The following is a 15189-nucleotide window of genomic DNA, read 5'->3' on the forward strand; positions in this document are numbered from 1 at the left end:
CAGGCCTGCGCGTGCGCAGTCCCCATGTAGGACTGCACAGGAAGACCGTAGATGAACCAGAAAATTCATTTATTTTCCCCTCCCGTGATTCCCCCTGCAGCTTACCTTGTAATGCAACTCCCCCCCCCCCCGGCGGCATATTTAGGAACAAACAAAAGAATCTTGCCTCTCCTTCATAGATTTTGTAGAGAAGACTTTCTTTTAAGGAAGCCAAAAAAAGGTCCTGTTTCTCTCAGCAGTGAATTAAGACCTGAACGCTATAGGGTATCAGCTAGGAAATTCAAGTGTTCAGCCTACGCTGTAAGATAAATAAACCTAAGCTTTTTTTTTCTTGCGAGACAAAAAGTCGTCAGAGCTCAAATCTTCATCTCTCATGTGCACACAGGCAGGGTGACACAGCTATATGCAGACATGCAGACATCAAAGCACTCTTTTCGGGGTGTATATCAAGAGTGCGCTCTTTCCCTCTACACTGTCAAAGAAATCCTCCAAAAAAGCCATGGGGGGAGGCTGCAGAAAGAAGGGGAGCAATAATAAACTGCAGCCATTTCCTGCAGGGTCAATAATATCATTTCACTTGGCTAACTCAAACAAGCGTGCATTTTAATAATTGCTCCTAGCAGATGTTCTTCGCACCTCATTGAATTTGGCTACACAAATATTCAGTGGTTTTTTTTTAAAAAAATAAAAAGTCAATAAATACCCACCAGTTGGAGAGCAAGAGCCAACTGCACGGACGGGAAACAACACATCAGAATCATCGTTCAGGGCCTGCAGAGGAGTCCAAGTGCTGACCGCTGAGTTGCTTGTAACACCCTGCAAGGGTCTAAATTTTGAAAAGAGAAAGACGTGCGCTGTCATCTAATCCAGACTGACTATTTTCCACTAGCAAGCAAGAAAAAAGTGATTGCGGCTGCAGCAGAATCCAACTGGTACACCATAGCCCCCCGCCCTCCGCAAGGGACGCTCTCCTTACACCGAGGCTAATCACACCTGCAGTCTCCACAGCAGCAAACATCGACTTTTCAAGACTTGGGGCTCTCTGAACGGCAAGCATGCAACAGAGGTCATCTGATGCATTTACAATGCATTTATTTATTTATATCCAGCTTTTCTCCCCCACTGGGAACTCAGAGTGGCTTGGAACACTGTTCTCCCCTCCTCCATTTCCCCACAATCACCCTGTGAGGTAGGCCAGGCTGAGAATATGTGATGGACCCAAGGTCACATAGTGAGCTCCCATAACAGAAGTGGGGATTCGAACCTGGGTCTCCCCAGATTCCACTCTGACACTAGTAGCAGATTGTTCCAAAATAAAGCAAGCACACACACAAACACACACCCCATGGCTCTAAAGAATCCTGCAACCTGGCAGATGGGAGTTCATTACACACCTGGAGGGGGGAAACCCACAGGATGAAGCCTGCTGCTGTATAGCACTGCCCTCTCAGGCACACTTCTGCCACCTCTGCTTAAAAGGGCTATCAAAAAGTTAATTTTTCTTTTAGAGAAATACAAAAGAAACACGGCCCTCATATGCAGGCCCAACCAGCACTAAGCTCTGGTCTTCAGCTACCAGAGTTCCTCTTCCGGCCTCAGCAGAGAATCGTTGGTGGCAGCAGCATCAAGGCCACAGAAGCGAGAAGAGTGGAGAAAAAGGGCAAGCAACAGTGGAACAAGCTCATGGGCTCCATAAAGAAATTGTAATGCAGTGTTGATTTAAATTTGGTAAGCTTTTCTCTAAGCCTGAGAAAAAGAAGAACAACACTCGATTTATATACCACCCTTCAGGACGACTTAACGCCCACTCAGAGCAGTTTGCAAAGTGTGTTGTTATTATCCTCACGACAATCACCCTGTGAGGTGGGTGGGGCTGAGAGAGTTCCAAGAGGCTGTGACTGACTCAAGGTCACCTAGCTGGCTTCAAATGGTGGAGTGGGGAATCAAACGCGGCCCTCCAGGTTAAGTCCTGCGGCTCTTAATCACCACACCAAACTGGCTAACCCTGAGTAGGTTATCAAGATGAAAACAGTCATCTTCTCCACATCTTTCTGAGGCAGTTTCCATTCCAGGCCTAAACATCACAAGAACATGCAAGATTCTGTGTCCTTGGCACCATCTGGAATACTCACTTTCCACAAGAGTCTGTATTTTCTGCTAAGCTGTGGATTTGTAGCGCTTTGCCATAGATCTCATCGTCATTATCATCATCGTCATCATCTATGCTTTTAACGTCCAACTTCTGGAAACTCGAGTCTCCGTTTAGATGCGTGGATTCATTTTTTAATGAAGGCATCGCCTGGTTCCCATTCAATTTAACTAGGGGGGCAGAGGAAGACAGGATGTGGCCTGAAGATCGGTCGGAGTTCTCTTCCAAGTTTCCACCTGCAACGGTTACCCGTAAGATGTTGCCCAGATTTGGTTCATCTTCCTTGTCATCAAATGAAATTATATTGACTTTCCTCCTTCTCCTTCCAACATTTCCATAATTCAAATCTGGAACATAGAGAAGAGCAAAAAATGAAGATTTCTCTCTCTCTCTCTCTCTCTCACACACACACACACACACACACACACCCCAACAGCCCAGGGGTTTTTTTCCTGGGAAAAGAGGTGGTGGAATTCAATGAGTTGCCCTCAGAGAAAATGGTCACATGGGTGGTGGCCCCACCCCAGATCTCCAGACAGATGGGAGTTGAGATTGCCCTCTGCGCCACGGCGCAGAGGGCAATCTAAACTCCCCTCTGTCTGGAGATCAGGGGGTGGGGCCACCACCCATGTGACCATTTTCAAGAGGTTCCAGAACTCCATTCCACGTTCCCCCTGAAAAAAGCCCTGCAACAGCCTATACAAATGGACATAGCTGTATTATTTTAAAAGCTGTTTCTTGCAGATGATCATCATTTTTGAAACTTTTAATAATGCTTATATGATTTTATTTTATGAAAAGCATATTTTATTTTCATTTATCGTATTTCACTGATGCCCCCCTTTCTCCCCAATGGGGACTCCAAGCAGCTTACATTGTTCTCTTTTCCTCAATTTTGTCCTAACAAGCCTGTGGGGTCGGTTAGGCTGAGAGCATGTGACTGGCCCAAGGTCACCCAGCAAGCTTCCATGGCAGAGTGGGGATTCGAACCCGAGTCTTCCAGATCCTAGCCCAATACTTTAACCACTACACAGTGCTCACTCTCAATTTATGAACATTTTGTACATAAATAAGACAGGAGTGTACCTCCCAGAGCTTTTCCAAGCAATCACAAGGCCTTCAAAAGCACCAGAAAATAAGGGGGGAGGGAATGTTGTAGCACCTGAACCAAATTTGTTCTCCATTTTAAAATGTACTGCTTCTGCTAAATAAGAAAAACTGATCACTGAAAGCAACTCTTGGAGCAAGTTAAATTGCAAACTAACACAGGACATGTTGGCCTGGCCACACACAGCTCCATTTTGAATCAAAGAAAAAAATCAATACTGGAGGCTATTGCTGTTCTTCATTTTATTATACCTAAAATAGTTTGTATGGCACACTTTTCTCTTTTTTGCACATATGATCTAGCAAATATGATCCAGCATATGAATAGCACTGAGCAAAAACCATCCCTGTATCTCTGTTCTTTGCAAAGCTGTTCTCAATGATTTTATAAAGAGGCAAACTTGGGTGGACCCTTCACTAGCCCTCACATGGTCAAAGGCAATCATTTCTTCTCATGCAAGCCCTGGCTTAGCTTGCAATCCTCCAAACAGCAAACAAACCATGATTTGTATTTGTAGCTTGGAGGAAAGTTACAGTTGGTAAGGTCATCCTATCATAGTGCAGGTTCACGCATTACTTCCGCCCACGGAGAGGGAGCAAAGGGGTGCAACAGACCAAGATTAATTAAGTTATACAATCTCTCAAAATCCATTTAGCACTCCTCTGAAATTGACAGAGGAGGGGGAATATTCTGGTGAACCTGAAATCCCCTTCATGATGCGCGCCAAATATAGCCATTAACACCCATCCAGAAGACAGGATTCCTTTATTGCTAAATTGGCATTGAAAAAAATAAATACAACTCTAACAGGGTGTCTCCTATGTTCAGTACACAGACCTACTTGCCATGGCTCAAGACCTCAAGCATCTCGCTAGCACTTACCACCACTCGTGCTCTTTGGAAAAACAGGCGATAGGTCAGCGTCCTGATCAGACTTGATTAGAATTGAAACGGGGGAAGATGCTGTGATCTCCCGAAGAAGGCTGCTAACCCCTTGAGTTGATCCTTTCAGCAATGAGGTAACGTTCTGCGTGGATTCCTTGAGAAGGTGTGATACTGTGGAAGTGCTCTTGCTTTGTCCATTTAAATCCTTGTTATCGATGTTGACAGCAAAAAGAATCGGTTTCAGACCTTCGGATAAAGCAAGGAGATTCTTGATGCAGCGTAACTCCGTACACAGGACACAACAGACTGCCCCCAACAATGCCATTGCTGAACATACAGATATCACAGCACACACCCTGCTTCATCTCTATGCAGGTGAACAAGTGAAAGCAATCTTCCTCACAGTCATCTCTTAAAAATGTCTCATTCATTTGCACTGGCAACACCAGAAATTGCTTACCAGCTGCCATGGTAGGGATCATACTGGAGCGTTCTTCATCCATCATGAAAGACCAGTCTTCATAGAAGACACTGGGTGTTAAAAAAGCAAACAAACAATGAAGAAAGCTACATACACATCAGGTTGCATCCAGCCAGCCATCAGCAGAAGGGGCTGACAGTTGCGGATCTTCTCTGCCTTCCCCCCTCCCTTTCCAACACTAGAAAGGTTGATGCCCAAAGTTGCAGGACCCACACAGAGTAACGGCATGCAGGTTAGGAGGCTGCAGAATTGAAGGGAACGGGAATAAATTTGCCCTTTCCGCCTCCCCCATCAGCGAAGCCAACAAAAGCTCACTCACTGCATAACTGTGCAGGAATCTCTGGAGCAGCCGCCTGGCCCGTTGTGAGAAGACTGACAATTCTACACACACCCCATGATAAGAAGCTCCCCACCAACAAAAGGCCTCAAAGGCATAGGCTTGGACCCCGACTAAAATTTCCACTAATGTAAGCTTTCCTGCCTCGGTTCTCTTCACTAGAGTGCAATGATCTCTCTGAAATGTTGTTCCCCATGAAATGTTGTTCCTCAGGAATGGCACGGGTAGTAAAATCAGGGGTCTGCAGCGGGGGGTGGGGGTGGGCAGAAATTCGACCTCCCCGTCAGTTAGCAGAACATTTAATCTAGATCCAACTCAAGGATTCAAACTCCCACTCGGCCATACGTTGCCTTGGGCATGTACTTATCTATAACTATTACATTTTTATCCTGCTCTCCTCTGAGGAGCTCAGGGCAATGTACAAGGTTCTCCCACCGTCTATTTTATCCTCCTAACAACCCTGCCAGGGAGGCTAGGCTGAGTATGTGTGTGACGGGTCTAACGTCTCCCAGAGAGTTTCTCAAGGATTTGATGCCCGTTCTTCCCAGCCCTATTCTGGCACTCTAACCATTATACCACACTGGGTCTCTCAATTACTGAGCTAGCCACCCACAAACTTCAAAGCACTCTATAACCTATAAAGCCCTATGCAGACTCGGACCGGTGTATCTGCGGGACTGCCTCTCCCCATACGTGCCCTGGAGGATGCTTCGATCAGGAGATAAACAACTATTGGTGGTCCCTGGCCCCAGGAAGGCCCGCCTGACCTCGATCAGAGCCAGGGCTTTTTCAGTCCTGGTTCCAACCTGGTGGAACTCTCTGTCTAGTGAGATCAAGGCCCGGCACGATTTACTATCCTTCCACCAGGCCTGTAAGACAGAGATGTTCCACCAGGCCTTTGGTTGAGGCTGGGCTAGGCCTCCTGCCAGCTTGGACAGAGGAGAAGAGAAGATCTAAGCCCTCCCTATTAAAGTTGCCCACCATCTAGCTCCTAGAGAAATTGACTGCTGTTGTCTTGTATATTAGCTTCTATAATGCATTGTTGTGCTGTTGTCTGAATTTTTATACTGTTTTATTGCTTTTTTGATGAAAGTGTATAAATGTTTTTATCCGATGTAATCTGCCCTGAGCCTGCTCGCAGGGAGGGTGGAATAAAAGTCTAAAACAAAATAAAAATAAATTTAAAAATCTATACTAAACACATTATAGAACCCGTTAATGATAGTATCGCATCATCTTTCACCCAATGGGTTGGTAGCCATGCTGGTCTGCAGTAGAAAAGAAAGATGCAAGTCCAGTAGTAGCACCTTTAAGACCAACAAGATTTTCAGGGTGTGAGGTTTTGAGAGTCAAGCATATCTGATGAACGGAGCTTGACTTTCAGAATCTCATACACTGGAAATCAAAAGCTTATGCCCTAGAAATCTACAGAACTCAAATCTTGCTCAAACCCAACATATTAGGAACAGGAATGTTTATTTTTAAAAAGGCACAACTAAAAGCCATGCAGAATGACTGTCATTCGAGTTGCCCAAAATCATGAAAGCTTTTAAAATGATGAAGCACTTTACCATTCAGAAGAGCAAAAATGCACAATTCCTCAGCCTCACTTATGTTACAAACATTTGGTTCTTAATGGACATTAGTAATTTCAGACCGTTGCTGCTCTTTCAGCGGTCTCAACAGGTTCCTTCCTGCCAACACTAATCTAGCCATCAGGAAAAGTAGTAAACAGAAATTACCTAAGTCGATCCTTATCCGCCAGCAACATAAGGAAGTATCTTTCCAAGGAATGCTCGTTCAGTGCACAGCGCAGCCAGGCACGGCCCCTGCCAGTGTCTGTTGTAATGTTCTTCAGAGAGTAGAAGCGCTGGAGTTCGTGCCTGTTAAGAACTTCTTTCACATAATACCAAAACACAGGGTCTTGGAAAGAGAAAAAAAAAAGGATATACAGATTGTCAATTAAAATTATCTAAATTATTTTTAAAGGAATTTCAGTGTTAAAGAACTACCTTCATAACTCCGTTTGCAAGCACTTAAGTCCTATGACTATGCACTCCTCCCCCACCCCTAGATTCTTTCAAGCCAAGTTTTTAAATACTACAATGGCTGTTCAAGCACCTATCTACACAATGGTTTTATAGTTGAGAAAAATCTATTACTGGTTTAATAGATTTATGTTCCAGCTGGTTGAACCTGTAACCTGCCCCTGGACCTTCTTGAACAGAACGGCTTTGAAACTATTCACTGTAGCCCTAGAGAATCCATCTTTCATTGCCAAGTCTAATGTACTGTGTCTAAAGGTCATTTAGCTAAACATGTAACTGTTGTAGGGTAGCCAAAGCGAAGGGAATAATGTTTCAACCTGCTGCTTTAGGTGGTTTTTTTTTTAAATAGAGAGGCTTAGGAGAAGAACTTCTTCTTTAACCAAGAATTAAAAACAGATGTCAGAAAAAATTCAAAAGTTTCAGAATGGGTTACAACAGGGACGGCCGAACTTGCTTAATGTAAGAGCCGCATAGAATAAACGTCAGATGTTTAAGAGCTGCAAGACATGATGCATTGAAGTGACTTCAGATGAAGAGGTGGGTTTGGGGAGTGTCCTGAAAGTGACATCACAGGAAGGGGTGGGGTTTTGGTGCAGTATGCTGGAAGTGATGTCATCAGAAGGGATGGAGCTTGGGAAGAGCCATCACCTGACCTATGACTTGGAGGTGATGTCACATCCTTGCTAGGCTTCACCCCAAAAGTCCCCAGGCATTTTCTGAGACAGACCTGGCAACCCCAACATTTCTATTGAAAATATGAAAGACATAGAAAGAAGGAAGGAAAAAAGGAAAAGTGAAGAAAAGACATGGAAAGAAAGAAGGAAAGTGAGGGAGGGGAAGACATGAAAAGAAAAGAAAGGAAGAAAGGGAGGGAAAGGAGGGAGGGAAATAAACTAAACTAAAATAAAATGTATGGCCATGGCGATACTCAGAGACCACTGGGAGCCACACAATATGCCTAGAGAGCCACATGTGTCTCCTGAGCCACAGTTTGGCCACCCCTGGGTTATAAGATTATAGAAACTTTTCACCTTCCAAGCTGTCCACTCAGAAAACCCCACCACACACACAGCGCTGGCCATTGACAAGTGCTCTGACACGGCTCTCATACAATAGCCTAACGTTCTGCAAAAAGCAGCTGTGCCAGTTAGGACTGTGTAAACATAGGCAAGAAAGGTCACAAAACACGCATCTTGCCTAAACAGAATCCTAAAGTTGTATAAAGATGCAAATAAGCATCAAAGTATTATTTGAGGACTCACAAAGGGGAATTTCTCTCCCCCCCCTCCCCATCTGCCATTGTGGGGCTTCTTCCACAAGCCCCCCTCTCTGCACTGCCTCTCTCTACTCCTCCACCTTCTCTTTTTTGACTCCCCCCTCAACTTCCCTGCCTGCCCCCTTGCACCAGCTCAAAACAGCTCCCCCACAGGATAATTCCAAGCAGTCCAACCATACTCGGTGCAAACAGCACTCTATGTATTAACAATGATAATAAGGAACGTTTGAACACAGTCAAAAATACTACAAATATAAAAGTAACAAATCTCACAGTAATTTAACAATCAATGCAAATAGAATTCAATAGCCATAGTCCACAAGCGCTTGATAAGCCTCTTCCCTGGAAGTGAAGAAGCAGAGGTGATGAAAGCTTCAAAAACATGAAGAATTTCTTCAATGAATGTATGAAAGAACGCTCATAAAGTAGCCACGCCCTACTTTATGAGCGTTCATTCATACATAAGACTCTTCACTTCCAGGGAAGAGGCTCAGGGCTTTTTTTCAGGGGGAACACGGGGGAACGGAGTTCCGGAACCTCTTGAAAATGGTCACATGGCTGGTGGCCCCGCCCCCTGATCTCCAGACAGAAGGGAGTTTAGATTGCCCGGAGGGCAATCTAAACTCCCCTCTGTCTGGAGATCAGGGGGCGGGGCCACCAGCCATGTGACCATTTTCTCTGAGGGCAACCTACTGAGTTCCACCACCTCTTTTCCCAGAAAAAAGCCCTGAAGAGGCTTATCAAGTGCTTGTGGACTATGACTATTGAATTCTATTTGTATTGATTGTTAAATTACTGTGAGATTTGTTACTTTCATATTTGTAGTATTCTTGACTGTGTTAACATGTTCTTTATTATCATTGTTAATACACAGAGTGCTGTTTGCACCGAGTATTGTTGGACTGCTTGGAATTATCCTGCGGGGGAGTTGTTTTGAGCTGTTTCAGGTTTACTCCCTGTGATGTACCCCTTTTTTGTGCGTTTCTGCCCCCTTGCATCTTCAAGTCCAAGGTCTGCACCTTCAGATTTTGCCCACCACCCTTTCTGGCTCCCACTTTCCCCTGTCCTTTCCAGCCCATTCTCTCACACACACTCAGTCTCTCTTTATACCTTCCTCCCACTACGCACTCCTGATATATTGTTGGACAGCACTGCGTGGTGCTACAGCAACCCCAAATGCCACCTGAAGTTTTTTTACATCACATCTGCGTGTATGCAGACATCGGCATCATGGAAGTGGGAGAAGTTAGCCCCCAAATTTCAAACTTTTTAAAATCTGCCCTAGCCCTGTGTAACTGCACTGTACAGATTTTTTTTTAAATCTGCATGGGAAGGGAGGGGGCACTCATAGCTTTACAATTGGACTAGCATAATTGTCCTTTTGCATAGAAATCCTTAATGGAAAGATTTGCACCTCGGTAATAAAAGAAAATAACAAAAGCCGAAGGAGAAAGGAAGTGGAAATATTCAGCAACAGAGACATATAAAATGTACAGGAATACATAAAACTGACATATCAGATCAGGTCATTGGTCCAGCTAGCTCAGTACAGCCTACTGTGATCAGCAGCAGCTTTCCAAAGACTTAGGCAAAGAAAGGCTTTTCCTAAACACCTAATTGGAGATGCCAAAAACTGAATCTGGGACCCTCTGCACTCAAGCCCCCTGATCCATCACTGAGCCATGATCCCCCCGCCCCATCCAACAGCTCTCCTTTTGTGTTCTAACTTAATAGCCTCAAAGTGTCATAACAAAACATTTCTTTGCACATAGATTGGTATATTTTAACATGCTGAAACACTTGTGTTCAACATCACAGCTCACAAAAACCTCAGATTCAGGATGGCATCTCATAAAGTATCCCCCACCTCCTCCCTGACATAGCAAAGCTGTCTGAAGGTCATTTTGACATCTAGAAAGAAAGTTAGCATGGCAAGAGAAAAAGATACCAGAGAAAATGAAGGGAAGGCACCCTGCCTACAGGAACAAGAGTGACTCAGCAGTCATGCTGTTTCCTTGGAAGTTGCAAGAAGAACAGGAATGCCTGGCAGGGCAAAGGACTCCCAAATGGAATGCAACTTGAGAAGCAGCCACCAGCCAGCTTCTCAGGAAGCCAGTAGGGGTGTGAGGTTTGGAAATTCGATTCGGGGAAAATTCCCGAATCAGACCCAATCTATAAAGATTCGAGATTTCCGAATTGGGGTCAGATTCAGAAATCCCAAATCAAAGATTTCCGAAGCATTCAGAATGCCTCGGAAAGCTTCGGGGCTAAGTTTAAAGGGCCCCGAATTTTTTCCCTGCTTTGGGTTTACCCAAAGCGGAAAATTCGAATCGACCTGGCCCTGCACAACCCTAGAAGCCAGATCCAACTCAGAAAGCACCTTCAGACTAGCTGTAGTTAGCAATGCCTCCCGAGGGCTCTCTCCCAGTACAATTTGTGTGGTAACATAGAGCTGGATGGGTTTACATTCTCCATGCTGTGAACCAGCTGGCTCCTGGGGAACCAACAGGACAGCTACACTTTTTCGATAGCATTTTGTTTTATCTTCAGTAGGGCAAAATTAAGTGACGAAGACCCAACATGAGATGCATTGATTCAATGGAAACCACCGCCTTCTCTTTGTAAGATCTGAGCAAGGTTGTCAATGTTAGGACGTTTGAGAGGTCATTGATTCATAGGGTTGCCATAAATCAGAAGTGAATTGATGGCACGTAACATACACAAAGGGCTTAGAAGCAGGACCAGAGGAAGCAAAGGGGAACAACCTATTTGGAGAGGAAGAAAAAAAACCAAGCTACAAGTATCAGTTATTTGCATGGCTGACAATAGACTGATTGTCTACTATTCACAAACAAGTAAAAACAAAGCATTTTTAAAAGCCCAAATTACCCATTTCCATTTTACTGGAGAAGCCTGCTGCCTGTTTAATGGCTGCTGCAGTTAAGGCTAATCCCCGGGTCCTCTTCAAACCATGCTGGAGCACAGATTCGAACTGAGCGCACAGGCATGTAACTCTGCAAAAGAACAAGCAGCTTAATGAGAAATGCGGTGGAGAACAGAAGCAAGACTAGGAACTAGAGTTCAACACTGAAATCCCCATTTGCCTGGGGAGTTGCTGATGCTGAATACTGCGATTAAACCATGAATGGTTGTCTCTGTTGCCCACCCAACAAAGGAGCTAAGCAAGTACTTTCAGCCAAGTCCAGACTGGATCAGTATAAGACCATTGCTCCAATACAGGCAGCTAAAGCATCTCCTCACCATTTACCATCTTTCAGAAAAACAGGGCAGGGGGGAGCTCACAATCTTATTTTTCCAGAGGGGTTAGCTGTGTCAGTCTGTAGTCGCAAAATAGTAAAGAGTCCAGTAGCACCTTTAAGACTAACCAACTTTATTGTAGCATAAGATTTCGGGAACCACAGCTCTCTTCGTCAGATGCATCTGATGATGCATCTGACGAAGAGAGCTGTGGTTCTTGAAAGCTTATGCTACAATAAAGTTGGTTAGTCTTAAAGGTGCTACTGGACTCTTTACTATTTTGATCTTATTTTTATTATTTTATCTACAGCATTTATACTCTGGCCTTCTCTCTCACCCAATGGACACCTAAAATGGATTATGTCATAACCCCCTTCTCCATTTTACCCTCAGAACAACCCTGTAAGGTAGGTTCAACTGAAAGTGTGTGTGACTGCGCCATGGCAGTGTGAGGATTCAAACCTGGGTCTCCCAGATCCTGGTTCAATACTCTAACTGCTACACAACACTGCCTCACTTTCTTTTGCTGACAGACACTGAACAGAACCTTCAACTCAGAAATAAGATACTGGATGGTGCAGATCTGTGCCACGTCTGGTGGCTGATAGAAGAAATTCTTCTACCAGGAAAGCCCCTTGTGCGACAGCCAGCAGAACCAATTTGCACCATTCAACCCATTGTCTTTTTTTAAAAAATGAAGTTTTGGAAGTTGCTTCACCACCAACACTTCCAGAAATTGGTACAACGTTTATCAGTAACTTTGATGGGAGTGTAGTTCTCATCAACAAGCTGTTATCTAAATACCTTACATTAACCAATCTGATGTCTAGGTTGGTTTTAAAGACATTGTCCCAAGGTGTCTCTATCAAAGGCTGCAAATACTGCATCTAGACCAACCTTGACAAGGCCCACCTTGATCACTAGAGCAGGCAAAGGGAAAAACAATGGGACTGATATAAGCCCTGTCTGTTCTTCAGGAAAAACCTATTCTGTCACTTTTCCCACTCCTCAAAGTTATACAGAAATATTTCTATAAAGCTGAGCTGCTGTATTTACCAAGATGAATCTCAGTTTCTATACCCTTATTAATAAATAGGAACTACAAATATTCCGATTCCAGCCCAGAAAAACAAAGCCAGTGGTATTTATTTAACTGAAAAGAGCTTGGTTGTTATCAGTACCCACCAAATCAAGTTTGCATTTAAATAATTCCCAGGAATATCTGACGCCCATTCAAACTGAAATTAACAACGTGTGGGGTCAGAAATTCAGAAACCCCCCTTATAAAAGGTCAAAATAACACTATGAAGTACCAGCCAAAATGAGAGAGAAGAGAAACTGCAAAATGTGGAAGTTATTCAGTTTCTTCTTCTCAAAAATAAACCTGAGAACAAGTTCTAAGAAAACAACCAAAAATACCCTTCCTGAGAAGTAATTGTACCATAGCTACTGTCACCCCCTGAAAAGCCTAACATACACTCAAAGACCCCCTTGAGTACACACTGTCTTCATTCCTGGATCCTAAGATTTAACGTAAAAGTCGCCACAATTTAGGCATCAGTGGAGACAGCAACAAAATCTGGCAAGCCCCCAGAGCCCAAGCTAACTACCTTCAGCATCCAATCTAATTAAGGTCCCAGCAGGGCTTTTTTTCCTAGGAAAAGAGGTGGGAGAACTCAGCGGGTTGCCAGCACAGGGGGCAACTCTTGGTGGGAGGTGGTGCCCCTGGTACCACATGCACGTGCACGAAGTGTGTGCACACTCCCAGGACCAATGACGTCACTTTGGGTCAGCTGGAACAAGGGGGGAGTTTTTTAAAGCTTAAATCGCCCTAGGTGAAAATGATCACATGGCTGGTGGTCCCGCCCCCTGATCTCCAGACAGAGGGGGGTTTAGATTGCCCTCCACGTCCAGCTGGGCGCACAACTCCCTGCATTGGACCACAGGCTGCATCCAAGCAAGCACAGTCAGAAGGGCAAATGCTGTGTCAGTCTTGGGTCCGGACTGTAACCCTTCAGTTTTAGCCTTACAAAATCCTATCTGTACATTTTTTTTACTTACTTAGAGTGTTTATATCCTGCCTTTTTGCCCGGCCAGGGCCATTAGGGCAGCTAGAAATTAAACCAGCATAACTACATCACATGTGCATATGTAAAAAAATCAATTTAAAACCAAAGCTGGAAAATATATCTACGAAACAAAATACTACAAATTAAAACATCAGGCAGGACAGTGGGATCACTTAGGGAATGCAAGACAAACCAAAAGAAATCTTCACCCACTGGCAGAAGTCAGCGATAGGAGGGGTCAAATATTCCTGGGGAAGGAATTTCGTAATTTTGGCGCCACATGACATACAACCAACCCCCTTCCATCCCCCTCCCCCAGACTGGCACTAATGGGGCTACCAAGTAACCAGTTTACTGTGCAGATCATTAGATAAAGATATTTTCTACGGCTGACATGGAATGGACTTACCTACTATCCGAATCAGAAGCAATCTCTTTCCTTCCTCCAAATCTGATCTGACACTGTAATAAGCACAACCACATGCATTAGATAAATCAGAAGAACCGTAAATGCCTTTATTTTGAATAGAAAATATGACTCAGCATCAGATCCGTTTTATTAAAACTTGCAAAGCAACCGAAAGAGGCAAAACCTGCCTGCGCAAGCCACATTTTGCTTGGCTGACTAGCCAGCCGTTATTTGGGAATGCCAAATGTTCCCTGCCCCGCCCCCCACAAATCCTCTATTGGTGGGACACGATGAAGAGGGCAGAGGGGCTTACATGACGTCTTTCCTTCTCTAAAGGTTGGTGTGGTAAGAACAGTCCAGATGGATCAGACCAACGGTCAACCAAGTCCAGCGTCCTGCCTCACACAGTGGCCAGCCTGTTGCTTCCCTTTCCCCAAGTCCTCTGGGCAAGCCTGGGGAGGAGCTGGGCCTTGTTTTAATTAGCACAAAAGCATTTTGTGCTAATTAATCCCAGCCTCAGTCAGGCTGGGATTGAATAGAGACTATGAATGGTTATCTCATTATCAGAAGTAACTGACTTCCTTAACAGAAGCAAACTGATCTCCATATCAGAAGCTACTGTTTGCATCTACTCCGCCCTCCCCTCTCCACCTATATATCTGACCAGTTTCTTCTTGCCCTCCATGCATCTGACGAAGAGAACTGTGATTGTTGTTGTGGGTTTTCCGGGCTGTATTGCCGTGGTCTTGGCATTGTAGTTCCTGACGTTTCGCCAGCAGCTGTGGCTGGCATCTTCAGAGGTGTAGCACCAAAAGGCAGAGATCTCTCAGTGTCACAGTCACTGTCACAGTCAGTCAGTGTCACAGTCAGTGTCACAGTCAGTCACCGTCACAGTCAGTGTCACTGTGACACTGAGAGATCTCTGCCTTTTGGTGCTACACCTCTGAAGATGCCAGCCACAGCTGCTGGCGAAACGTCAGGAACTACAATGCCAAGACCACAGCAATACAGCCCGGAAAACCCACAACAACCATCGTTCTCCGGCCGTGAAAGCCTTCGACAATACATAGAACTGTGATTCTCGAAAGCTTATGCTACAATAAAGTTGGTTAGTCTTAAAGGTGCTACTGGACTCTTTTTGATCAGTCTCTTATACTGCTTAGCCCTTC

At 44.6% G+C, this 15189-nt stretch overlaps 1 protein-coding gene across 4 annotated transcripts in view; it reads right to left on the bottom strand.

Annotated features, from left to right (window-relative positions):
- The window catches only part of SNX29 (sorting nexin 29), a 244645-nt gene that overhangs the window by 222219 nt on the left and 7237 nt on the right, over nucleotides 1-15189 (bottom strand). For all 4 annotated transcript variants that reach the window (XM_054995524.1, XM_054995526.1, XM_054995525.1 and 1 more), the window contains exons 3-9: nucleotides 14021-14073; nucleotides 11174-11298; nucleotides 6703-6883; nucleotides 4603-4673; nucleotides 4140-4388; nucleotides 2133-2496; nucleotides 708-826 (exon numbers count right to left, since the gene is read on the bottom strand). In XM_054995524.1, coding sequence (XP_054851499.1) covers nucleotides 708-826; nucleotides 2133-2496; nucleotides 4140-4388; nucleotides 4603-4673; nucleotides 6703-6883; nucleotides 11174-11298; nucleotides 14021-14073 — 1162 coding nt within the window. The remainder of the gene's footprint in view (nucleotides 1-707; nucleotides 827-2132; nucleotides 2497-4139; nucleotides 4389-4602; nucleotides 4674-6702; nucleotides 6884-11173; nucleotides 11299-14020; nucleotides 14074-15189) is intronic.

Source organism: Eublepharis macularius, chromosome 12, assembly GCF_028583425.1.
Source record: "Eublepharis macularius isolate TG4126 chromosome 12, MPM_Emac_v1.0, whole genome shotgun sequence".
In the NCBI taxonomy this organism is placed as follows: Eukaryota; Metazoa; Chordata; class Lepidosauria; order Squamata; family Eublepharidae; genus Eublepharis; species Eublepharis macularius.